Source organism: Anopheles coustani, chromosome 3 (assembly GCF_943734705.1).
Source record: "Anopheles coustani chromosome 3, idAnoCousDA_361_x.2, whole genome shotgun sequence".
Lineage (NCBI taxonomy): Eukaryota > Metazoa > Arthropoda > Insecta > Diptera > Culicidae > Anopheles > Anopheles coustani.
In genome coordinates, this window is record NC_071288.1 from 73,246,206 (window position 1) to 73,273,446 (window position 27,241).

The 27,241-nt window shown below is 41.7% G+C and overlaps 2 protein-coding genes across 4 annotated transcripts in view; one reads left to right on the forward strand and one right to left on the reverse strand.

Annotated features, from left to right (window-relative positions):
* The window catches only part of LOC131258545 (protein phosphatase 1 regulatory subunit 12B-like), an 89,628-nt gene that overhangs the window by 2,801 nt on the left and 59,586 nt on the right, over nucleotides 1-27,241 (forward strand). The gene's annotated exons all lie outside the window — the stretch shown is intronic.
* Nucleotides 7,486-8,295, reverse strand: LOC131258547 (RING finger protein nenya). The gene has a single exon (XM_058259885.1). It carries the CDS (start codon nucleotides 8,160-8,162, stop codon nucleotides 7,596-7,598), a length of 567 nt encoding a protein of 188 aa, XP_058115868.1. The 5' UTR covers nucleotides 8,163-8,295; the 3' UTR covers nucleotides 7,486-7,595.

The following is a 27,241-nucleotide window of genomic DNA, read 5'->3' on the forward strand; positions in this document are numbered from 1 at the left end:
TTGAAAAGAAAAAACTAGCAGCCTCAATATGGCCATCGGAAATAGGATCGTAGCTTCGATAAGAGGATTCTATTTATTTTACACCCAAGTCAATTGTGTAGTTTTTATCGATTGATAACGACCCGGTGGCCTTTAAGAATTGATAAAGGTACTGAAATAAGTTCCGAACAGAGTTTTATGGATAGAAAAAAGTTCGATTTTTTCTCGAAAATGACTATCAATGAAGTTAAATATAATGATGCTCCAGTTCTACAAACTAATCAACTTGTCGTTAGGGCCTCTTTTTTATTCTAACATTCTATCCCACTCTTGCCGAGCACGGTTAGAAAGTATTTAACAAAAAAATACCGGCAATTTTCATTTCCTCCCGAAATTGGTTCACGCGGAAGGTAACACACTCCACGTGCCCGGAGGCCTTCCGGTTGCGCACTTTGCACAACGCCGCATTACGGCCTACGCTTCGCTGGAAGGGATAAACAGCGTTGTGGGGCATCGAATATGATGGAGCCCTAATAAGATGTAGATTCATCAAATTTGTTCCAGTTTGTGCGGCCATTTAACCGTGTGGCCTACAAACATGGCCGACAGCCAAGCCAAAGCAGAATCGAAAAGCCCCCTTACTTTCATAAGCCATTTGCGCATCGATCCATGTGCCTGGTAGGTCTCGAAGGGTTTGTGGGTGAGCTTGTGGGGTTTTTTTATTGATGGCTATTTTTGAAATTTTATTTTCCACCTTGCACAGAGAACTACAGAGAGTGCGTTCAGGGTTCTTCATTCGGCAACCCCGGGCCTTGCAGTAGTTACGGCTGGATTGCGTACACGTGACGAACCGTGCGTGCCTTCACACCCCGGCAGGTTGCATCGGCAACGGTGTGCAAGAAGAGAATGTTCGCTGCGCCGGGGGTGCAGAAGCAGCGGAAGGACGGTTTCATGCTTCGCAGAGCATCATGCATCGTGGCGCATCCTAACGCAAGGGTTTCTAGCGAAGGGGGTAGAATAGGTGAACCACGGTGGGCCCTCGTGGGTAACAAAAACCTTTCCACTTCACCCGGTGCAACCGGTCATTCTCGGGTAGAGAGTGCATTTGGGGGGAAGGAAGTGAAACGTGAACAGAGGGTTTTGGTTGGATGCGTATTTCGAGAAAAAAACAATCTCGAAAAAATCCGTTTCAAGCGACGATGACCCTCCAGACACAACTTTAAACTACAGACTGTTAAAGACTGCATCTCAAAAAGATCACTCAACAATCTTCTCGATCTATTATTTGTATTGGAGAATCCACTCAACCCCTAAGTGCCAACCCAGCTAAACATGGATTCAAAATAATCTGGTTGCATGATTTTTTAATCATTTAGTTATACATAGACTTAGACTGTAACAAACTAATTTATAAATTACTAACACAAACCTTATTTTATACTAACCTTTTCTTATTACAGTCGTTGCCACTCATCTTTACCTCTAACCCACCAATGATTAAAACAGCACATAAACTTCAGGCTCTAACACTTTCAATTTCATCAGTTTTCGTCTCGTGTTCATCTGGTTTTGTCATCTGAATTTAATTTTGTCTGTTTTGTTTTTTGTTTAATCCAAAAATTAGGCTGTGTAGAATTAATGTAAACATAAAGATTAAAGTTTGTACTAAGAATGATTTTTTGGAGCTGCCTAAGGAAATAAGGCAAAATTATTAGCAAATTAAAATTTTGGCACTGACCAAAATTTAAAAAATATACGGTAGCGATAAAGAACAAACAAAACAGGTGATGTTTAGCAGCTATTAAAATAGGTTTATATCTCCGAATTCAACGCTTCTGTACAGATTTCGAATTTCGCAAACAAAAATGTGCTCGGGAAATTGGTAAAAAATCAAAAAGTTAGTTTGAAAGCATAAATCAAATTATGTTTACTGTTGTTACAGTGTGAGTATCTAGGAAAACGACAATTAATTACCCTCAATTTTCATGTTTTCGACAAAAGTAAAAAGCTGATAAATGTGGGAAAAACTCAATGGGCGTTAGAGATAGAAGCTGATGAGTTGTTGCCAAACTTGGTTCCTTAGAGACAACACCACCTGCTTTCGAGACAAACTTTATTGGCAACGATTGTACTATTGGGTGTGACTTTTCATATTGCTACTTTAAGGGTTTCGTTAAAAAAGCACATCGACCAAAACTCCCTTCATTCGCCGATTTGTATGACCAGTGTGCTGATTCTGGCTGCATTTGTTGCAGACACCAGATAACCGAAAACACGCTGGAAAGGAAGAAAAGGAGGAGGAGGTTCAAGTACCTTTGGCGGCGATTGGTAATGGTACAAGTAAAAACGAAAAAAAACATTAACCAAATGGAAAGGAGTTCGAGAAACTTTGCACTGTTAACTAGGCAAACGGGCAAGAAATAGCGAGTTTTGCTTCATGAAGGAAAAAAGAAAGCAGTCGCCCTTAATGTCCGATGGTATAAATTCCCCACAGGCAGCCTCCTCTCCGCTCGTCTTTGCTTCTCGCCGGTTTACCCCCCTTTATAGCGTTCCGAAGGGAAAGGAAAGCAAAACTAGTGCCTGTGGGAAAAAAGGAATGTCGGCCCCGGGAATGTAGTGTAAAATATTTGATGTTGTAATGATTTTTATATTTTGTTCCTTGATTGAGACTTCGCAAGAGTTTACACAAAGACCATTTTGTCTATTTCTTAAAACCTGACAAATTATGTAACTCTTATCCTTTGGCAAGGGCCAGTATTCTAAATAATCAGTTTTTGAATTGCCGTATAGAGACTCTTAGATATTTCGTACGATCAAGCAAATTAAAAAAAATATTTCAACATGGACGTGAATAATGTGTAATGTAAGATTTCCACTCTAGAAACCTACACACCGTTTTAATGTTGATTGAACAGTTAAAAAATAAGCGAACAGAGTTTAAACAAAAGAAACCCGCCCAATGATTCAGGAAAAACTACTTACAAACCCTTGGATGTTAAACAATTCAGCAAAAGAAAACCACAGATCGACCACCCAATAAACCTGTTGATGACGTTTCCGTACATTGTGTGTGCCAACGGTCAAACACCGGCAAAAAGGGGTGCGGATACCGGTCGAACAACACCACCAGACACAGACGGATCCGTTGTTGCATACGTGTTAGCCGTACAACGATCCGCGGGGTTCGCGAAAAGGCTCTCCCATTGTTGGGTTGTTGTCTAAAGAGTAACATGTTTGATGCAAAGTAGAAAATGGAAAAGGTGAAGCATAATAGACACAGTACACATACACTCACATCACATCTAACACCAAACATAAAACTAGACTGACCGGACCGACATGTTCATAATCGCCTCGAAAGGGCATGGAGGGTGAGAGAAACCCCGAGGAAAAATAGTTCGTATGAGGACGTGTGGACGCAAATGGAGTAAAATTCGCGTGCGCAAAGGCCGTCGTTGTGTCTGTTCGACACGATCATGTCAGGCTAAACTCCAACGAAACACGTTTTTGAACCCCCACCCAATGCGTCTTCAGCTAATTCCTTCCCCCATTTTTCAGCGGGGAATTTTGCTTGCCCAATGTCCAAACAAATTCCCGGCAGGTCGCCGCATCATCGTCATCATGATCATCATCTTTAGCGTCGCCTCCGCGCTATCATCCCCGGTATCATCTCTTTCCTTCCCCTTTTGCGCGAGTTTTATGACCTTGTGTGTATATGTCGTGCCGCTTGACGATCTCCTCTCACGAGGGGTGGATTTTCCTCCCTCGTCGTCGTCGAAAACGTCGGGCGACCCCCAGCACTTGGTCCGGCCAAGCGTAACGGAACTGGCCGGGCCGGGCGTTGGCAAAATTCAACCAACCCTCGCCGGTGGGGGTCCCTTCCTCGGGTGGTGAGTTGGTAGCTCTGGCGGCGCGAAACACCAAGCTTTCTCGCATTTTGCAATCCGCACCACCTGAGAGAAGAAGAACCGGTCCGGTTTATCATTTTTACCGGTGTGTGGATGGTTCTTGTTTTTCTTGGCGCGCGACTTTTCTTCCCCGCACGAGCTCGAGAGATTCGATCGTGTCCCAGTTTTGCTCTCTTTTTTTTCTAGAGGGATGCTTCTTTATATTAGACGACACACATACAGTACGTGTTCATTTTCATCAAGAGCACATTTTTATCAACAAGTTGATTTGATTTTGATAAATTATAAATAAGCCAAAGTTGCACAGAAAAAGGAAAACAACGAATTAAAATAAACACATATCAAAAGGTAAATAGAGAATGCCTGAGTTATGACAACAAGTCAGACGAAAGGATATGAAACATACCAATTGCAGAAAATAAAACTAACGAACAACATACCCTGTACATGTCCAGTTATCTACTGAAAATAGAAAAGACGATTCAATGAGCATGTTTTGTTCATTTTATTTTCTATCTTTTTGTGAATTGTATAGCTTCTTTGATACGACTCCCTGTAGCTTTGAAACAAACACTTAGAGAGTTTTAACTTTTTAATGTTGCTGTTTTGTTGTTACTGTCATATGTTGTTATACTATGAAATGGAATGTTTTGTGTGATTTTTTGGTGTTATTTGCAAATGTGCCGTAGAAATGTCGTAGGTCCATAGTATCAGTGTTTTTCTGTTTGTTTTTCAACTATTTCATCGCGTCCTTCTTTTTTGCTGTTAATTTCTTATTCCAATAACAGTAAAGTAGTTGTTTCATCGCTCCTTCAGCGTTAGTTTTTTTTAAATATTGCTATCGTTTAATAAACGCTCCTTAAGTGCGTTTTCTTTTGCCATTAAAGAGTTACTCATTATGGTTTATTAGCTTGAACGAAAAATAAAAACTGTTTATGATAGTAATCTCTTTTACCATTTTTATTGATTTACTAAAACATGACCGCATAAATTTTTTTCCTCGTTTTTCGAATGGGATTAAATTATTTATACTTTTTGCTGCCTATAAGTTGTGCAGTGCGTTTTCGGCGTAGGAACAAACACGCACATCCATACACGCCTCCGCTGGCCGGTTTGTTTCCATTTGTTTTGCGTTTACCCAGCTAGCCATTAGTCGATCATTACAACGCGAATTCAATTTGAAACACCACCGAAATTCAATTAGAAAAGCATCGTTTTTCATCGGAAAATTTCAATCCGCATGCTCTCGCTGATGGTCGATCGGTCGAGTGCGGGGAGGGCGTGTTAATGTTTCCCTCCCCTCGCCTCCAGCAGCTTCCATAATTCATTCCATTCATTAGTTCGTTCCGTTGCACGCCAAGACCAAGACCGCTCGGCGTGCGGTTCCCATCGGGTTCTTCGGCGTTTTTCCTCGCGCCACTTGGTCGGTCGGTTGGCCTGCTCTTTGGCCATTGCTCGGTCCCTCGAGGTGGTTCGATAGCGAATACCGCGTAGCCACAAATCATTCGTGATTTGTTAAGATTCTTAAGATTCGTGCCGTTACGGTGTATGGTGCGTACACCCCTTTGCCAACCGAGTATCGAGTTGAGATTTGTTTTTGTTTCATTAAATTCCACCGGTTCTTTCTTCTGTTCGGGCGTTTACTGGCCGCAAAGTAAACGAGACGATGATGGTTCGTTTTTACAAGTTTGCAAACTATGTTTCCATCGGTATGTTTTTTGTTTTTTAAAAGCAAAATAATTAGAAGCAAACTATGCTTCGGGCAAGGGGAAATTAATGGATGGAGAGGTTTCATTATTTTTAATCCCACCATTTCCCAGGCGAAGGGAAGGTATGCTAAAATCTATCGCACCGGAGGAGTGCACGAGATATACCGTTCGTCGCCTGTCAATGATGCACATTTTATTAGCCTACGGTGAAAGAAAGTGAGAGGATTTGATGATGAAAGGCGCTTGGGGTGTGATGCGCTTAGAAAGTAAAGTTAGTCTTCGTTACTTTCTTTTGACCGTAATCGGCGCCACATTAATGCACATCGCCGGATGCTCACCGTTTTGATTCATAATGCCAACGGCGCTAATGGGACTTTGTCTAATTAATGGAACAAATATTCGAAGGCAGATAACTGTTGCGCTGCTGTCGAAGAAAATCATACAAATGGGTATCCAGATATGTAGAGATCCCCCTTTTGTTCATTTCCAAGAGGGTTGCAGCATAATTTCAGATAAACAGGCGGTTATGCTTGATCTTCCCCACTTGACTGACGCTCTGCTGTCCGAAGTGTATTATATCGAAAATCAGACGTGCGAACAAAATGTAATGTGTAAAATAAACCATGAAATCAATACTCAATCTTAACGAGTTTTATGTTCATTCTCAACGATTTGCCCCGTTCTGCTTTCCTATTAACACTTGTACTACGAAACGCCAGCTTGGGAAGTAATGGCATTAGAATGGGTTCTCTTGAGGCCGATCGGATCACGTCGATCTTTTCTCCACGGTTTTGCGCAAACGATACCCTCGAGTGGGGTCTGCGATTTTTCAGCTTCACACCAAAACCACGTACGTCGAAGGCATTTCTACACGGGATTGGCGGTTCAACCGAACGGTTCTGTGCTTTGTGTGTGCAAACCTACTCGAATTTGGTGGCGCTCAAGTGGATCACCACACCATGCGGCCATCATCGCCATCACCATTGCCCATTTGGGGGGGCCATTTTCATCTCAACACTCTTCACATGATCGTTCTCCAGCGGCTATGAAGACGGTTTTGTTAAGTTGAACTTGTACTCCGTTGAACCGGTGCTCGTTATCTCCACGCCCCATCTTAAATGCTTCCTAATGATCAAACGCAAGTAGTTCACCTGGTGGACGCTGCCCCGCCTGCACCGCAAATGTCTGCCAAATTAGGCTATACTCATCGGGTTCGGGTGTGGAAAAGCCTTAACTCGCACGTTCCACTCTTTTTTATCTTCCTTCTCTAACGGATTTTTGACTGCTCCTTTATTTCCCGGCCCCGCGGCTTTTCTTGTCGCGGTCAGGTCAGGTGGAATTCGTTGTTCATTGCCCTCAAACAACAACAACAGCAAAAAAAAAAAACGAAGAAAACACTCACCGCGAGCAGTGCAAAACAAATTAAAACGGTGTTTGCTTTCTTCGTTTAATCGTTCGAGTGCGAGCTTTAACATTCCGTTGTTTTTTGTTGTTGTTTGGTTCACTGTTTTGGGAAGCTGACTTTACGGATTACTTTACGGCCATTACGCAACTTTACCGTTGCGGTCGGTGGAAGTTCATTTCCAGGGCTAAAAGATGCGTCGGAAGCGGTGCATTATGGCATCATGTAGTTCGCTTTTGTCTGCTACCGACATTTTCTAGGCTTCCGTGTCGATTTTTCAACTGCTTCTTTTAATTGTTAAAATAGCTGTGCTAGAAACTAAAATATTCAAGCTGCGGTACCGTACATATTTATCTCCCTTTACCTTGTTTGCTTGCTTGCAGAAATACATATCGAATGTGACTGCTGTTGTAAATAGTAGGCTCTGGACAATAATGATGATAATAATCCCTGTTTGTTTGTTGTTAAGTTATAACAATATACTGGTAGCTACACACATTTATTTGTTAACACATGTTTTTTTTAATTTTCCTACAAATAATTTTAAATATAAACGATATATTACGTTGGTGATGACGTCTAACATAGAATCATCCTTTACAACACCGCTCTCGGTTGACGTATGTCCCCTTTGCGAGCTTTCGGCTGGGTTTCTATACCGGTTGAGAAAAAATCTTCCCTCATAAACTGATCCATTTCGATGCCGATGTTGTTGTCATTTTGCTTCAGTTCGGAACAATCAACCACGCCGGCGGCTCGCTTCTGCTCCAACTGCTTGATCAGCCCCTGCTCGTCCTTGATGCCCTTCTTGTACGCCTCGTACATTTGCTTCATCTTGCCAATTTTGCTTTTGAGCGTATCATACTCCTGAAAAATGCCCTGGTTTGCCTCGATGAACTTATCCATTTTGCTGCTCTGAAATTGGTAGATTTTTTCCGCTTTCGTCAGCTGATCCGTCTGGTTAATCAGGTACTCCTTTATTGTCGGTGCCAGATCCCGGTTGACCAGCGTCGTTCGGCATTGCTTGCGGCAAACAGGGCACTGGCCCGACGGTTTGGTGCACGTTTCGCAGAAGATGTGACAGCACGATGTGATGTGAAATGCGGCCGCCGCCGTATCTCCGGAGGCCCGTTGCTGGTAGCACAGTTCACAAAATACTAACATTGTAAACTAAAATGGTGCACAATTGACGGGCCGTTTGACAGATGAACAGTTCCGATTGTCGTTCGTAGCTACTATGCTGCTTTGATTGGTTGATCATCATAGCGAGGATTTTGCACTGCGTTGTGTCTTTGGCAACGGTTACTATGTTACTAAGGTTGCTGTCAATATAACAGCAATATGTTTTTTTTTTTTTGCAGACAGGTATTCAACCTATTGTTCTCCTGTGGAACTCAGGTTAATTTTTTTATTGTTCCAGGATGGGAATTATTGAAATTGGGAAAGACATAAAATTTAATCGTTATTACTTTATTATTCTTAACAAAAGACACGTTCTCGTCCGATAAACAACCGGTCATCCACTTAGTTATTTTTCTCTCTTTGCTAAGCTTCAGTGCTCTCGTTCGGCCACTCGATGGGAACTGCACACCTGTCACCGAGAGACGTGCTGATAAAACGTCAGATATTTTTAACATTAGTTACGCGGCTCCATTCTCCATATGTTTTTGTTTCCAAACCATTTTTCTAGTTACTCGATTTTTTCATTTATTTACACGTATACAATGTTTAAGTTAACTGCTCTTTCTTTGTTTTGTTGTAATAAATCTAAAGTACGACAGCGAGCCCGAATAACAAAGCAGCCGCCCAAGTTTTGAATTGTAAATATTTGACGAGATACTCAAACATGCATCTTTTAGCTCGCTATCCCTGGCACGACGACGTGCGTGTGTGCATCTGGTGTGGAATCTGTTGGGCATTTCTCCTCCGTGAGCTGCGTGAGAAATCAGCCAACCCGGCGAGACGTGCGGCGAGACAGATTTGTTCAAGAAGATGCGCGTCTCCGCGCCCGTCTCTGAAAGGACGGTGGCGTTGGGAGGTATAGCAAAAAGAAAGCGTTACCATGTCGAGCCGACAACACGGACGGTACACGTTCTCACGATGACGGCAGCACACGAATGGCGGTCGCGTGCTTACCATCGCTGGGTGCAGCAAGCACAAGCGCCACGTACGCCAGCGCCACACTTGTCTTACTCTGCTACGCACACGCACATTCGAAAGAAAGACTTCATTGATGAAGTTGCCGTCTTCCCTTCCCCGTCGTGGGGTGACCTGAAAGACACATCTTACAAGAAGGGAAAGAAGACACCCAAGTGTACGTAAGAAGAGCGGAGAGGGGCGGAAGAAAATTGGCCAGCTGTGTTTTATTGTTCAGGCGGTTCGATTTTGTTTTGATTCCTCCGGCGCCTCGAGAAACCTGAGCTTCCGATAAGCGAAAGAAAGAGAAAAGTTATCGCTAGGGAAAGAGAGGGAAATGATGTACTGAAAATGCCGAGAGCGAGAGATTCAAGAAGTAATAGAAGAGAGAGGAGGAGAGACAGAGAGAACGATTTCCTTTCGCTCTCAGAGTGAAAAGGGGAGCAAACCCCACAAACAAAAACCACGATATCAGCTGTAGTCTGAGAAGCCTCATAGAATTCGCAAAATGTGGAGTTAGGAAGATCTTATCAGAACGTTTCCGAACGCTGTTCTCGTGGCACGAACAACCCGCCAGGCGATTTCAAGCAAATCGTCTTAAAAAACGATACAGAAAAGGAGGACGTTTTTAGGACGATATTTCGAGCTGTCTAGCGGGAACTAAAATTTAAAAAAAAATGCGACCTCTGTTGGTCACTCCTTTCATTTCGCAACTTTTACAACTACTATAAGTTTCTATGCTGCTATAATTGGTATGAATGCATTAGTTTTAGATATAATGTATTGTACAAAGATTAAATTGGTACTCAAACCATTAAATTATAAAATAAGACACATCTGTTTTTCCGAACTATATTATTATGTATTAGAGGTTAATTTGATGGTTGATAAAATCTACTGGCAGTCAAAGGTTTTTGTTACATGAAATGCTTTCCAACAATTAATCGTTCGAACGATTGGTTTTGTTTTTTTTTTAATTTTAGATACAGGCTGGCCCCGGTGTTCGTCACCAAACGGTACTTTGACAGCGACGAAAACCGGGGCTAGCGGACTAAATTTCTTACGTTTATACTTGACTTGACTTGACTAACACAAAACAAACGTTACTTATGTACATTCTTCTCGTCTGAATTTTCAGTGGTTGTTATGAAGGTGTTCTTCAAACTATAACAAAGTTTGTGTGTTTTATCACCAAATCAATGGCCATCAATCGTTTTATACTACGTTTTACTTTCTTGGTTTCCATGCCGCGTAGGTTTACAATAATACATTCAGTGCTTCAATTGGAAGATATTTTTGCTTGAGCAAAGCAGTCTGAAGCAGAAAACCTGCATCACTCGTTTATGAGTCCATGTTCGGATCTTCTGTCATACAAAATGCATTGAATCGTATGAGTTAAGAACAAAGCACGCTACTATAAACCAGCTTCGAACGATTTGTCAAACGACGAAAACCGGGGTCGACGAAAACCGGGGCCAGCCTGTATTGTAACTTATTACAAAACTTTTGATGCATTTATATGCTCATATTTATCATTTTTCGATATAATTTATATTCCTTGGGGCTGCCACTTGGGTTTCTATTGCTCTGATTTATGAACGAACACGGAACGCCGAACTCACTGCATCTCCCCCTTTTCCCTACGGCAATTTTCCTTCTCCCTTCTCTCTCCGCAGAGCGTGCGTGGAGAGAATGGCGATAGGAGTATTGCCAAGCGAAAAAAAACCATAAAACCAAAAGTGAGAGCGATTTGAGCATTGGCTGCTCCACCATCCTCCCTCCCTTCCGGAATCGGTGCGTGCCTAGGGGCAAACAACCGTGCTCCCGAACCGCCACCGGCATGGGGGTTAGCCATTTGGTTGGCGATGTTGTTTAGTAGGCGAGAGTACGCTGCTGCTTAGTAGTGAATGAGAATCCAACGCGTTCGCATGCACGTGGCACTCGGTGCGGTTCTCGTGGCCGACTCTGTCCGGTGTGTGGCGTAACAACACGCCGTCGATTGTTCTTTTCCGTCTCGGAGCATCGTCACTGTGTTCGCAATACGTAGTTCGGTGGTTTTCTGCTGGCAGCTGGCAATTGTGTATGTTGTTTCGTGAACTTCCAATACAATTTGGGATGCTGCACCGTTGTTTTGGAAACCATTGTTCGCAGGTTGTTTTGCAAGTGAAGTGATGCTTTGTTGATGTGTTGTTATGTTAATGTGTTTTTTCAGAGCGTCAACAGCATAGCTTTGATAAAGCACATTATTCATCGATGGTTTTGTGTAAACATGTGCATTGCGTTGGTTTTTTGTTATTATTGGAATTTATCAGTGCCAACTAAGCATTTTGGATTTCATTGGTATCGTTGTTTCGTTATTAGTCACTTTGGTGGAGTGATAAGGAGGAAGGTTGAAGTCATACCGGTTTATTCATTGAAAATACTCACTTCTCCTAAGTTGTAAGAATAAGTTTTGCTGCTGTTGACGCCTCGAAACGCACGAAGAAAAGAGGGAAAAGTATTCCAGTGCAACCACGACTGTTAAGTGTTCAACAACCGTTGACAGCTTGAGGGTGCAAAAATAATACGAACACGTATTTTTGCTAGCGAAAGATCACGTCATAAATTCGTGCCTGTATCCGCGTTCGAATGTGTACGGTAACACACCGCTTTTGACCCTCGTCGGTGCCTTCGGATGCATCGTGGCGTCGAGTGAGTGAGGTGGGATTTGCTAAATCGGTGACCATAAATTCGTGTGAAACGATACGCGGATGCTGTTGATCACTCGTAGAGGTTGTTTTTTCGCTTGGCCAAGTGGGATTTTGTTATTCCCGGTTTTTTTTTACTTGTCGTGTTTTGTGCTCACCAACGATCGGCGAAACGCGACGGTTGACCTTGACGATGCAGCGGTTTTGGATGGATGCAGGTCGGGCTGCTGGTGTGTTGGTGGAAATGATGGAACCGGACGTGCGGTCATGGGATGGAACAAATTGTTCGGTTTGATGCAACGTGTTTTGCTTCACTCCACGATCAACGATTTGTTTGATTTTGTCACCAAGGTAAGCGAACCGTGCTGATTCAGGTGTGCTCCACAGGTTGGACATGATTAAAGGCGAGATAGCTTGATTTTTATGGCTTTGCAATTTATTTCAAATCAATTTTTATTGCGCCTTGAGTAAAGACGGTACGTTTGTACAATAACCAAGCAACTCTTCTCGGGTGGGTTCTCATTTTACGTACAACATTTTTCGTTATGAAAATCCTGCAACTTCATTAAACAACGGAATGTATGTGAAGAATACCAAACACACAACTGTTTATGAAATACGTAAAAAGATTAGTAAACAAATTGGTGCGAAGAGCTATAAAGGTAAATAAAACATAATGAAAATGTCGATAGAGGAGAATGCCCGCAAGCAGAAAAATGGCCAAAGTTGGTGATAATTAAGTAAATTTATATTAATGCCCAAAAAAGATCAGTTAAACATTTTGTGTGAAGAGAAATAAAGTTATAACTAATTATATTTTAAACAAATGAGCTCGACCAGTTTTTTGTCGAACACGTTCGTATGTGTTTATCTTTAACTTTTTTTTCATTTATTTGACACAAATCGGTGCAAACCAAATTATTGCCAGCTATTGGCAAATTATTGCTGATAACAATAACAAATAACACATATTAAAACTGACCATCATTTTTTCAATAAAATCCTAACATTTTTTGGAAAATATATTTTATTCTTCGATTCTAGACCAAAAACTATAAAAAAAAATGTAAAAAACCAGTGTGACAATATTAGGGAATAACTAAACTTTTTCTACAAACACAAACAAACAAATACAAACAAATAAAATAAAAAAAAACTTCTTGAAATAAATACAAAAAAAATTATCATAGCCAGATGCAAAAGTACGATTTTAAGGTAGAAACTAAACAAAACATAAACGAATGACAAATGCGTTAGCCATGTTCATGGTTTCACCCCCAGCTCTAGCACCGGGAAAAACAAACCCGGAAAAAAGGCAACTGTGTGAAAATAAATAAGTTTCTAAGCACACTCCTGGGTGCTTATGATTGAAACATTTTCCGCCCGATTTCGGGCGTTTTTCCGCGCGATTCGTTATCGTTATCCCGCGCCGGGGGGTTACGCAAAACTTTCTCCCCTTTTTTCAATATCCGCATCCAAAAGCCGACCTAAACGACGAGCCGGGGCTGGGGTTTTTTTTTCCTTCATCCATTGCGTCGTGCGGTGCAGAGCAATTGCTTCTCATACAAACGTAGATGGGGAAAAAGAAGCGACACGCTTTTTCCATTCCATAATGCGCGCGCGAGGGAGTTCCTGCGGTGTGTTACATATATATATTTCCAACCATGTAACGGCCTTTGTCCAGTCCAGTGGGGGAGCAGTAATAAAGCGATCGCTCTCGGCGGCGTCGAACGCGGCCGAGGAAAGCTGTGCCAACCCTTTACAATCCCCAGCTTCTTCTGGTTCACGGGCACTCCAAACGTAGCGGTAGTACTGGGTTGAAATCAGGAAAACTGGTTGGTTGATGTTTTACCACCCTCGTAGCGTTTCGTTCGTTGGTAACATTTTCCCGACATCGGAGCGTTTCCCCCCTGGTCGTTGTTTTCCGGCGCGAAGAAGACATCGTGGGAAACATACTATTTTTCTTCCACACTCGAAACATGCATTTTAGAAACCAAAAGTCAAAGCCTTATTGCGCAAAAAAAATCGTGTACTTAGTAAGTTTTCTATACGGTCAAAATTGTAAAAATCTTGTTAAAGGTCGTTGGGGTATTTTGAAAAGTTTAATTGAATATAATCGGCTTTAAATTATGCCAATTGATTTCGATTACACCGGAGGTTTTGAGACGTTTGTATTTCCAACAAATCTCGGTCACGGACGTTTAATCAATTCATTCGTAAAAGGTTCTCGTTGAACGAACGACATCCTTATTTATGATGCTTCGGGCCGTAATGATTCCAGTATGTTTTTTACTAGAACTGTTTCCAACGGTGCCTGGTCTGATAATGGCTGAGAAGAATACAGATGTTTCGTTCGTGACTAAACAGTATCGTTTCATCCCATCCCTCATCGTTATAATTTGAAGTGGCATGTTTTTCTATAAGGTGTTACAATTCAACGAACGACGTGCTTCTGTCTTCATCACGATAAGTAAAGACGACGCCAGACATGTGTGAAGTTTCCAAGGTGCCAGAAGAGTCGTCGGCCAAGCCTGAGCTCCTGGCTCTAGAACTAAGTCTTATCACATTTTGCTACCGTATCAAGTGTCTACTTGGTCTACAAGCGCTCCGATGAATCTGTCTCCTCAGAATTTCTCCTTCGGCATCGTTTCACCGAAAAGGATAATTTGGTGTGCGTTTTCCCAGATTGATATATCAAAAGTCTTCCAGCAAGACAAGTTCATTAATCGGAGTTTCCGGAACAACGGTATCCGTGTGTCGGCTGCGCAAAAGGGATCCACATTGAGGCGTGTTACCACTGATCTTCCCGAGCTCGACAGGTTGACATGTCGGGTAGTACTCGACGATGGAACCTATCATCTGTTGCCGATTGCATCGTTATCCGGCACGGTTTTCATTCATCGGGGTAGTTTGCTGAGTTGCTCCTGGGGAAAAGGGCTCGACGGTAGGTTTCCCGGGGAAAAGACTCCCCCCTCAACCCAACGCCGACACTCGGGGGGCTCGTTATACCCTGGATGTCGGGTTAGCTCTACCCATCGACACGGACGGATCTGATATCGTGTCACTTTCACCGTCGCGATATCCTTCCGATAACGTCTTGCTGAGAAGAGACGTCTGTGCTTTGGAGAGGTTTCATTTCGATGGGGAAGTCGGTGCAAATCTTGTCATCAAATCGATACGCTAGAAATGAAATGGGGTTTCCGAATTCGATATCGACCTCTCGTTACTCCCGTAAGCATCGTGTCAAACCGTTTGTAACCTTGCCATTGAATCGAGGTGTTTCATTGCCAGTTGAATAGTTTAAAGGGAGTAAATTGGTTTCTCCTTTACGTGCATTCCGTTGACAGGTTCTTTAAGTGAATCCATCGATGTCTGAATTGGTAATAAAATGTATGTTCCTGATTCTGAATTTGATGTAATGGTTTCAATTGCCGGAAGTATTTCAGTACATAAAATTGGATCTCAAGAGTTTTGATCTACTTCATGGAGATACAAGTTAGTGTCTAAAATACTAGCGTCACTCATGAATTTCCGTCTAGAAGTGAACCATTCCGGGGTGTGTCTTAAAAAAAGACCGATGATACTTGGTATGTATGTAACCTTGCATTACAGTCGAGTTGTCAAATTTATTGACATTTTTGTATCCTCGTGCACATTCCTGGGACTCCCACTCCACTTGAGCAACACCCACCCTCCTCTCGGATCTGGTTTCCTTCCACAAAGACCGGAATGTTGGCAGTCATCTTCGGGCCATGATTATTGCCACTCAGCAAACATATGGTGCACGGATGTTTTATTTTGTACCCTTCAAAAACCAAATTCACCATGAACCCCACATTCCTAACCTTTTCCCCATTCCCCACTTCCCGCATACACTCGTCATCGATTTCCGATTCCGTCCGCAAAGCCGCGGATTTTCGGTGCTGAACGAGAATCTCGGTTGCGCTCCAATTAAATCCGACCTCGGGGGTCGTTGGCGTGTAGACTAGTGCCTTGTTTGTTTTTTGTTTTCTCCTGCGCGTTAGACTCGCGAAGGTTTGCCAAAACGAGCGAAACTAATTGCCCTTGTCTCGTGCCGTGGGTGCTAAAAACACGGCCAGACATGTTGGTCGAAATAGTTTGTTTTATGTTGGTTCCGAGTTTATTTTTCACGACACGGACAACGACTCGAGCCGTTTGACAGTCCGATACATGAAGCAACTTGCGCTTTGTGGGAAGTATGTATGTATGGAAATGCCCAACTAGATTAAACTTTGTTGCCCTGTCCCTTCCGAAAGGCATTTGCAAAATCATCGATTGTTAAATGGTTTTCATCGTTTATGTCTTTCAAAACGATTGCAGTAAAGTAGGTGTCAAGTGGAAGTAATTGGCTCATTAAACATTACCCTAATCATGGCGGTGGATTGGTTGGAAAAGAAAATCACAAACATGACAAACGGCAGCCAATAAAATTGAATTCAATCGGGTGCCAATTTGAGCTTATTTATTTCACCAATTAACTCAAATCCGTCCCCGGCTTGTTACCCCGTTCGTTGGGAGGTTCAATTTTTGGGTTTGCGATTGGAATGGCCTCTTTTTTTTATTTAAGTGTCCGCGACCAATCCTTTCGCAGTTAGCGGGTCACTTGGCAAGTGGAATCAAAGTCAAACGTTGGCGTGCAAACGTACAAATATTCTTTCGTTTGTTGACTAATTTTCATGTACCCCATTTCTAGTTATAAAAAATTGCTCGCTAATGGAATGTTATTCTTTTTACACTCCTAACTGTAATGGAAAAGTATGTACATTATCTGAAAAAAATATTTTCAAAATATTTCTGGTATGAGTATGTAAGTGGTATGATATAATTCTCTCCAGAGTCCCCACTGCGCATTTGACTGTTCATTTGTCCAACAGCTTCTGATAACACTACACCGGCCCGCCAGGATGTACCGCCTGCATGCTAAATGTTGAGCCGATGTTGTTTGCTTAACCGCATTAGCGTCGTGTGAAAATTAGTCGATAGGAGTGAGTTACGGCCGTCGATAGGCGTCACAATGGGCTAGCAAAAATTGCACACGACACGGTTAACTGATAGAAAGGTTTTGGAGTACAATTTCATCAGCACTGATGTTGATTTGCTGACCACCGAGCAGGTCAGCATCGTTGGCCGCGTGACACACAATTATCGGGTAGTGGTTATTTGTCGTCTGATTGATTGAGTCTTTTCTTTCTCCATGTATAAAACCACATGTTTTTGCATGCTCTGTTACAGTGATGTCAAACTCAGTTAGACTCGCGGGTCGCATTTCCTCCCAAAATCGGTTTGCGAGCCAAAACACGTAGCATTGGTTTAATTCAAGAAAATAGGTTCATATCAGTATGCTTTTAAGTTAACAGTGAATCAAGATTTACACTTAAAATTTATGAATCATATCTAACTTTTCATTAGTTGTATGTTGTTTTCTTGAGATAAGCACTATCATCACATGAGCAATTTCCAATTAAACAAGCACCAAACCAAAAAACACAAGGGTGTTAAATTGCAAAACTTGTTTAAATATACTTGATATGATTTCGGTACAATTTGGAAAATAATTGCATGTCAATGCTCTTACGACGGAGTTCTTCGTGTTCACAATTTCCAATGAATGAATATGCTTTCTAAAACAAACATTAAGGAGAAGTTCACATAAGCTGGATGAAGTGCACTCTATAGAAAAACACATTATTAACATGAACTTTGATTTAAAATCACTTTCACGCCACTTCTTTATAAGTGCGGTCTTTATTCTCCGTTACAAGTAGTAAAAACACTTTCCTCTGCGCGCTAAAATACATTAATTAATAAGAGATGTCTTTTCTCTTCTATTATATCTCTGCTCTATTATATCTGTTCAGTGCTGTGTCAACCCCAATAAGTCCATCGGTAGGCTTTTTAATTAAACGAAAGCAGTCAAGTATTGAATATTAAATAGAAAGTAAACCTCCAAATACAATTTTCAATGCGGCTCAATTTAGTTGTAAGTAAAGAACAAAAAAATACGAGAAACTGAACTGAAAATGCGATCAGTAAGAGTTTACAAATGATCCAGAAAAGATAAGAAAAAAATGAAAAAAGTGATTAGTGCATACAAAAGGATTCCAAAAGAATAAAATATCAACATAACATTAGTAAACAACAAAATATCAGTTTAATAACATTATAGACAAATATTGTATTTTTTTGTTTGTTTACATGCTGGACTGACATTGCAAATGTAGAAATCAATTTTTAAATGCAAAACATAGGCTTCAATTGAACTCATATATTTTCATCGATCCAGTTTCCAACTCCCACGAAGCTGTAAGTTATCCGACAGAGTTTTTGAACTCTTAGATTTTTACAGAGCATGGCACCTATAGAATGCTCAATAAAAATGTGTAAGGAAAAACTAATTATTTTCAACGGCTGTATGTTGTTTAAAAAATGTTTAATCGAGCTAGCTATTTAAATATAACACTTACTTAACCTCAGGATCCCCCCTTAGTCCCGTCAAATATAAACGGTAGTTAGTATTCGGATTAATTTAGATCTCATACCTTTTTTTCCGTCTCAACGTCGTGTCAATCCATTGTCCATCGCCCCGGTGCCGGGATTGGGATTGGGAAAAGTGATCGCCATCCCAAAATAAAACGAAACCCTGCGCCATCCTCCGATTCCGTCCGGCTTTCTGGCGTGTGCCAATCACGGTTAAATAAAGATTCCTCTCTGTCGCAGACGGTTTAAAGACACGGATGTGTGGCTTGGTGCGGTGGTATGCTGTACTCCCAGTGGGACAACGTGGCCACGCGTGTATTGGGGTTAGTCGGTCGATCTCGGTCCGAGCGAAATGAATATCAAACAATCGGCAAACAGCAAGTCCACAGCGCAAAGTGGTGCGGAGATAAATCATGCCCATCTTACTCCAAACACGACCAAGAGAGGATGCTCGGATAAATAGCCCACGAAAAAGGGGGAGGGAGGAAAATTTAAAGTGTCGGAGTAAATGGTCGCCATGGCCGGGGAAGTGTTTAGTCTTAAAACGTTTATCTAAAGATGTGTTGCATTCGACGCGCGCGCGCGCGCGTACTGCCTCAGAATGGACAAAGTTTGTATTTCCATGGTGGTATGTTTATGTTAGCGCTTTGTTGTAAATGCTTCTGCCTTCGGTGAACCCGACCGGTATCCAGTGTTGTGTTCAGGCGACGGTAGACGACCCATCTCCCACCCCAAAAGCACTATCTGTTTGTTTATTTAGTTATGCAAGCACTTCTGTTTGTTCAGTCGGCGTTGTAACCTTGATTCTTCTCTACTGTGTGGGAAAAGCCGGCTTTTTTGTCCATTTTGGTGGAGAATATCGATTGTCCAATTTCTTTTTCGTTGCATATTATATTCGATGGAAATTTTCAATGAAAAATAAACGTACCACTAATTATTTTGTAGATTAAAACAGAAAATTCTTGAACCTTGCTTGAAAATTCCAAATCTTTAGCTCAGGAATATCTTTTACTGTTGCATCGAACAAAGTTTTTGCATTTACCTAGTTCTGTTTTTCACAAAGTTTGTTACTTACAAAAAAAAACTTTATTATTCCTTTCGTTTGCTTGTTTCTCATCCGCTTGATTATCCGTTATACTTCGTTAGATCTATTGGTTAGAAGAAAAAAACAGCTTGATGACAGATTTTTGTTTAACTGGCCGAAACGTGATGACAAATTTTCGTGTCGCTCACGAGCGTGACGAATTTGTCTGCCTATGGGTAAGTTTTAACATTTTTCAAAAATAAAACATCGTCCACAAATCACGAGGGTGATAGTAACGCACACTCATCTTCGCTGACTCGCGTGACACACGGTGCGTGATGAGTTGACTGCTGATTTTAAGATGAATGAGTGTTCAACAAGTTATGAAAAGTTTGCTCCCGCATGATGGAAGATGATTGTGTGTGCGTGTTAGAAAGTGTATCATGTAGCAAAGTAGAGAATTTAAAAAATACCATCAACGTGACCCTGACATATGACACCGAAACCGAAAAAGACGACGTGTGAAGCGTGAAGGGACGCAATAGTAGGAAAAAAACAACAAACCAAACAAATGGTACACCATACAAATGATGTCCGTTGCAATCGTGTTTCCGTTTCGCGTGCGTTTCGCCATCAGTAGTGGGGAGTAGATTTTGCGATTTTTTGTACCATCGCTCCAGCCACGGGATGGCCTTTTCCACCTGACCGAGCACGGCCCGGGCTGGGATTGGTTTTCTCGTTTTCCACCGGTTCCGAATGACGCCGGAAACCGACCGACATCGACACCGAGTGCGTGTGTTGCCCCGTGATGCTCCTGCGAAACAGTGTGGCGCCTCGTGAACTTCTTGGAGCACCTGCTTTTTTACCTTCTAGCGTATGTTATGCTTTAAGCTCAGCTGTGCTTGGCAAACCCGAGGGTGCCTTACTTGTGTAAAGTGCCTGGCTGTGTGTAGAATAAGTCCTGCTTCCGGAATATGCTACATGATGTAACATGATATTTGGTGCCTGCACGTGTTCTCTTCCTTTCCAGCACGCTTTGGTGAAATCTGGAAGCCATGAAATATTTTCTATAGGATATTATATCCACTTCAGTTGCTTTTTCGTTTGCTGAAGTTTTTGCTCATTCCTAACTTCCTCTGTTCTATCTATCTTACCTGTCGTAAAACTATCGTTTCTTTTTCTAACGCAATATTCCAACCAATTCTCTATTTGAAGCATATTATTTGTAATTTCAACAGATGGTTCACCTAACTGCAATATTAATTTTTCACAAGATTTCTACAGTTGGATTATTTTGAACTTATTATTTGGCAATTTATTTAGAGGGGATCGCTTGAAATTCTTTTAATCCAAATTTTATTCATGTGATTGTAACTGAAAGAGAGTGTTATAAATCAAACAATTCTTACATAAGCATGATGGAAAAAATTAATACACCCTAATTTTATCGTAATTTAAGTCAATAAAATTGGATGTTTTGAATCACGTTCGTAATGTTCCACCTAGGATAAGTGATCCCAAAGTGGTGCTAGAACCAATAGTCTTTGCAGTGGAATGCAATATTTGCCTTGGAACACGGCCATGTTTGCTATGGTTATGGCAATCCGTGCTGAAGTCATAACTGCGGCAGGTAATGTCGTAATAGCTGACTCTTTTCCGCAAACGTGGTTTTAGAAATCCGATTCGATTAATGAATGAGTAAGAAATGATCTATGATCATCCACGGAGAGTTCAAAAGATAAACCATCGCACTCTGCAATATAAAGAGTTCCAAAATTCATGACCAAGAGAATGCATTGGTCTATGAGTAATTTTGATGTTACGTTTAAAGTATGCTTCAAAAATAAAGTGTATTAACAATGTATTAAGTCTTTTCCAATTTTCTACTTTACCACCATTATCAGTACCACTGTTAATATTATAGAAACAACCGGCTAAGAAGACATAAACGCTTTTTTCGTTCAGAAAAATAATTGCGATTCAATCATAATTGGTATAAGTATGTAAAATATTGTGTTCCTGACACTTATTGTTAGTTACATGACTAAATGCGCCACTGATGGTACCATTATCCTATATAAATTTGATGCTATAATTATACATTTAAAATAAACTGATCCTGTACACTAGGGTTCAGCACCACGTTTCTTGAAAAGGGCGGAAGAATAAGAGCCAGAAACCGCAGGCCAGATACCTCAAACGATGTATAAATGTTTTGAAAGCGATACTAAACCGTTTTTAAATAGACTATCAATAATCTAATCCGGAAAGTAACATAAAATATGATGAAATTTTTTAAAGTTTAACATACCATTCATTTTGATATTAATTTTCATTGAATTTTGTATTTTGTTTTGAAAATAACTATTCATTCGTTATACTTTCAATCAGTTTTTGTTATTATTATTGAAATTAATCAGCACTGAAATTATTTTAGCGTAGCAAAATATTATTACCATAGTTTGGTCACTTCGTTAAATAGTTTTAACTTACCTTTTTGAAAAAAGAATTGGAAAAAAATGTGATATCATGAAAAAATCCTATAATAATTCAAATGTTTCTGTGTTTTGTATGTTGATCAAAAATTGTCTTACGGGCCAGGGTTTGCCGAACCCTGGTGTAGACGTTCCAAAATCCCACACAGTATGGTTAGTTGAAACAAATACGGGATTAAAGAGTAGGTTCAAGAATCCTTCTGGCTTCTTCTGGGTTTTGGGCGACTCGTTTGCGTATACTCGACTGGTGGCGTGTGCAAACTCTGTTCGACAGCGTGTGCGTGGGGTCAACTCCCTGCTGGTCCGGTGCACTATCTCGTATGCAACGCACGATCACCGGAAGGGGGAAGAAGGTGATATGGAGCGGAGAATTAGTGTCTCCGACGAAGACGGGACGATGGGGGGACGATTAAGACGACGGAGTATGCGGTACGAAGGTGGAGGCTATTGCAAAAACGGTAACAGAGTCCCTGCCATGTTCCTGCATGTCATCATCCCCTTCCAGAGCACCCCGAAAAGCGAAAGTGAAACGGAAATGGCACACGATCACCTTCCTCACCGCATGTCGCCCCTTGCAGCACCCCCTCCAGCGTTCGTCTCGAGAGTTCAATGAATCATTGGCGACGGGTTTTATGTTTTGTGCGAGCGCAAACCGGAATTTAAGGTTTCCAGTTGCGTAAGTGAAACCGGACCGGCAGCAGGCGGGAGTGTGTACTTACTTCCCATTTTGCTTTTCACTTGGTCGATTTCGGCAGGCGGCAGGCGGCGGGCAACTGGGTGGGCGGCGTTGGCGCTTGTGACGCCCCGGCATGTTTACGTTTCTGATGGTTGTTTAAGCTTTTTTTCTTCGTTCACTTTCTACGAACCACCGGCGTTAAGAAATCTATTACCGGTTCGGAGCGTGGGAGCAGCAGCCCTAGCGAAGGCAAAAACCGACCGGCGTGGCCGACCTGTTTGATCTTAATCCGGTGCGGATCCGCGTTGCTGTTTCAGTTCGTCTGATTCCAGTCTCTTTCTCGCCTACTTCGCCACTTTGACTTTTGTGAGATAGTCGGGGTTTGCTCTGCAACGTTCTACGTAACTGGAATAGGCGTTAAAGTTAATCTGATTTGAGTATTTCCGTCTCCGAGCCCTCTGCTCACCGGCCTTCCCACTGAGTTTTATGAAAGTAATGCATTTTTTCCACATGCATAGCAACCGCTTTACTACATGACTCTTACTTTCGGTGCGATTACGTGTAGTGCAACGTGTGTTTGGGATTGGACACATAAGTATTACTCACTGTGGGTTGATATGTCGATATGGTTTTTTGTTTTATCTTTTCACAGTTATTTCTTCACATTCCGGTATAGTTTCTTATTTTGCAATCTGGCAACAAACGATTTGTTATGCTCTTGTTGGTTGTTTTCTTTTCCGTTTCTATTTTATTTATGCCTTAAAGATACCTCACTTAAACAGCAAGAATAATAAAGATGGAGAATGTTGACAGGACGGACATGCTTAGAGTATGAAAAATAATCCATGTCAATATAAGCAATTTTCTTCAATCAGTATGACTTGCAACAAAATGTTGCTCCGAAAAGAATCCAGCATCATCTTAAGATGGCAAATTGACCCAACATCTTGTTAGTCTCGTCTTCCGGAAAAGGTTCGCACGGAATTTCTTTCGGGTTTCGTTCCTTTCACGTATTTCTTTTTTGTCGTATCATTTTTTTTTATCTCACAATCAAGCACAGCACACCAAGATCCTTTTTAGCATGCTTTTATATATAAAGGGTATATAAATAAAAAAAGAGTAACCAGTCAGACACAAACGAAAAACGTTTCCTTTGCTTAAAGGATGGTGTCGAAATAGAATAATTCTGTTGATACTAAGGGCTTATGCTAATGTTTGTTTTCCCTTTTTCATTCCTTTTTTCCAACAGGTACGACGGCGTAGAACTGAATCCCTGATGCTGAGTGGACGACTCACATACGCTTATCCTTTAAAACCGAGCACACAACGAGGTGATTAAATCCTTATTTTTATGGATCTGGAAAGAGGAGATTGTTCGTGGTTGCGGTAGAGATATGAGGGCAAACATGAAATATAACTCACGTTGCCGCAATTATGTCTAACGTTATCTTTATCGATTCACGCATTTCATTCCTTCACTATAAGCACTTAGCAGTACGTAAAAAAAAACGAAAAAAGACTTCCTGATTTATTATTTGTTCGGGTTCTAGCCTGTTGCTTCCAATTTGTGAGCTTGATACAATGCTTCACCCATTGTGATTTGGGTAGCAGGTCAACCTTTTTATGAAATATTATGCTAAGGTAAAAGGTTCACAATTAGATAAGTTATAACGCAGCTGGTTTAGGATCAACAGAGACTTGATTAAGCAGAAACTAATTTTTTAATTTGATTCAACGTGTTCTTCAATTACGATCTCAGGTTAAATTTGTCATTTCATTTCGAACATCGTCTTTTCGCTAGAACATTTGCAAGAAGAACTCATGGCAATGTATCAAGAGAACTTGTATTTTATTATCGATAAAGTTATCCTTGGCTTCTTGAGACTGCACCCGTTTCCAATTTTATCTAACCCATCTTGTCTTCCAGTTTATAGTCAAACTGTGAACCCCTTCCAATGGAAGAATTTGCATACTTATTTAGCAATGTGTGTCGTTGTAGCAAACTATTTAAAACAACTTTGAGACAAACATTTCCCATTTACATTAAATTGCAAGTGAATGACAAAGTTTATCATGTATGGTCTCGGTTTGCCCCAGGAACAGAAAAAGTTATCAAGGTTAAATGGGAATGTGGGAACGCAGAACCGATTGCACCGCACTACGATATGAAGTAATTAAAATTTTAAACCCAACTGAGCTGCAATTCAAGATATCGCTAAAAATAATTTTCAAACAATTCTATCGATCAAAGTTCCCACCCCCTTCATATACGTACGTTCAACATACGTTCTGTTGCACTTTTATCGGGTCTAGATAATTGACGGAATTGGTGGAACAAGATCAACACACGCCTTGTCCAATCGCGCGTGACCATCATTGATCACGTCGAACGGTCACAGCAATGTCAAGTGATTTGATGGTGTCACATTTCGCCGGATTGCTTTCGCTGCGCCAGCACGCTCTGCTCCCTCTGTTGCACCCGAATTTGTGTCCCTTGCCTTTTTGAAGTGTGTTCTCCCTTATCGCGCCGATACCATCGGATACTGCTGTTTGCTGAGAATATATCATCAGCTTCTTGATGAGGTTGGATGAAATTGACCACCCGGTCTCTGTGCCAGCGAACCGCAGCACGCGGATGCAGCGGCGGAAGATTATTAATAAATAAATGAATGAAGCGCCCAACCGGAGATGGAACGAATTGCGTCAATCGTGCCGATGGTGGATCACGTCAATAAAATCTTATCTGGGCTGGTAATGGAGGAAAAAGATGCAGCTTTGACGAAGGAGAAGGAGCATCATTATGTTGAAAATGTCATTCGGGAATCTGCGGTTGAAGCTTGAATCAATATTGAAATATGGCTTTGTGAGGAAATGCAAACGCTCAAGATTGGACTGAGCCTACAGAACAATAAGCAAATGCTATCATATTAATTAGATAGTTCGAAGCTATATGGATGGAATAAATAATGGATGGAGTGGTGGGTATTTTCCAAAAATCAAACCATTCCTTCTCGAATTCACCCAGATTTAATTCAATAATGGGTATACGCCTCCTTCTGGGTGAACCTTTTGCATTTCCACAAACCGAGTCGTAAGAGTCTCAAACAAACACACCAACATAGCCCTACAACACCCACCCACCTATATGAAGGCGTAACGGTCGTAGCCAACATAGCCTTCATGCAAGAAGTCGTGTTAAATGCTATCTTATCGCCCAAAGGGTACTGCTCCTTCAGTTCCTTTACCCCTTACAGCCGTGTTCCGTTTCAGCAAAGTCGGCCTATCGGTTATAGCGTGGTTGCATAGTAGTAACACGATACAAATTCCTTTTGCATGGTATCACCCGAGTTAGGGATCTTCGCACCTGTGTGTTCGCACCACCTGCTTGAGCTGATCACCGTACCTCGGTAAGATGGGGGGACTATGTTCGAGCGTGTTACAAGTCTTCCGAAACCGGAAGGCATGGGGGCTATCAGGAGTTATCATCAGAAGTCCAAAAGGACTAAGGAACTGCAATATCCTTAGGTTCCCCGGAATGACCAACCCTGCGCGGCACATGTGTTGTAGTCTGGAAGCTGGAAATACTTTGGGCAGCAATAATTTGTTGAAATTATTTCTCCCACTTCATTAACTACTTTTTTCACACCTTGCTCATTAACAGCTGGTTTTCCCAAATACCCCAACCAACACCACACCCCTAATCAAGAGTCTGTGGTGAAACTTTGCCAACAGTTGGTGTTTCGAGAGCCTCCCGGATTATCAGCAAGCGGGCGAGTACGCAATATAAAACACAAACAACGACAACACGGCGGCTCGTACGGGCGGGTAATAAGTCTTATCGACACCCGTTGTTGTTGGGCCTCTGATGTCTGGTTACGCTAAAACTTGCCTCCCACCCTTAGGCTAGCGGCCGTTCCAAATGGAATGGGATATACCGACGCTGTACTCAGTGAAGTGTAGCAGCAGCACCTGGTGGCACAATTGAAGGTTTTGATATTAATACCGTAGCCCCAGCGTCAATGGAGGTTGGGTTTTTTTGTTTAATGAAGCCAATCAAGCTAACATCAGAATCGTATGAAGTCTTATGAGGTCGATCCTTAATGGGCTTATGCACTGCGTCAATGGAACTATAGACTCACACGCATTGCAGTGGCGTAACGCGGACAGGTATTAGACTAGTACTTTGGGTCCTTTAGGACATTTAAATAGGTTAGGCGTATAAGTTCTTTCCAGACAATCAAACTTTTTGAAGGCGGAACCTAATTGCAAACCTTCTTCTCCATAATCCAAGGGACTTAACAATTAAGCAACGCCAGAATACTGCCTCGAGTTGGAGGGTAATTAAATTGGACTTAATTTTACACGTTCCAGTTCCACGCTTCCTTTCGCGGGAGCTATTTGCTTTCGGTTGTGTAAAAAACTAAATTGCAAAGCTTGTGGTTAGAGTAACAACAACATCCCGGTATACTGGAGGCGTGACTTAGCGGTATAAGGCTCCACTTCTCTTCGCCGGCTGTTCAATATCGTAGCGTCTGGTACTTGGCCAAACTTCGGTATCACGGAATATACGGAGGTATCAGAAGTAAGGGGGCGAACCTTGAACAACGGTACAACAAACCAACACACCGTCGAACAATACCGTGCCGATGCCCTGGGTCTGTGGGCCTGTGTTCGTGGTGTTACAATTTTATCAGCACGATGTTATCGGCCACCGATTTCTGGAGGCG

What these genes read in the sequence shown, in the direction of transcription:
- LOC131258547 (XM_058259885.1), bottom strand. Translation starts at nt 8,162, where the DNA reads ATGTTAGTATTTTGTGAACTGTGCTACCAGCAACGGGCCTCCGGAGAT.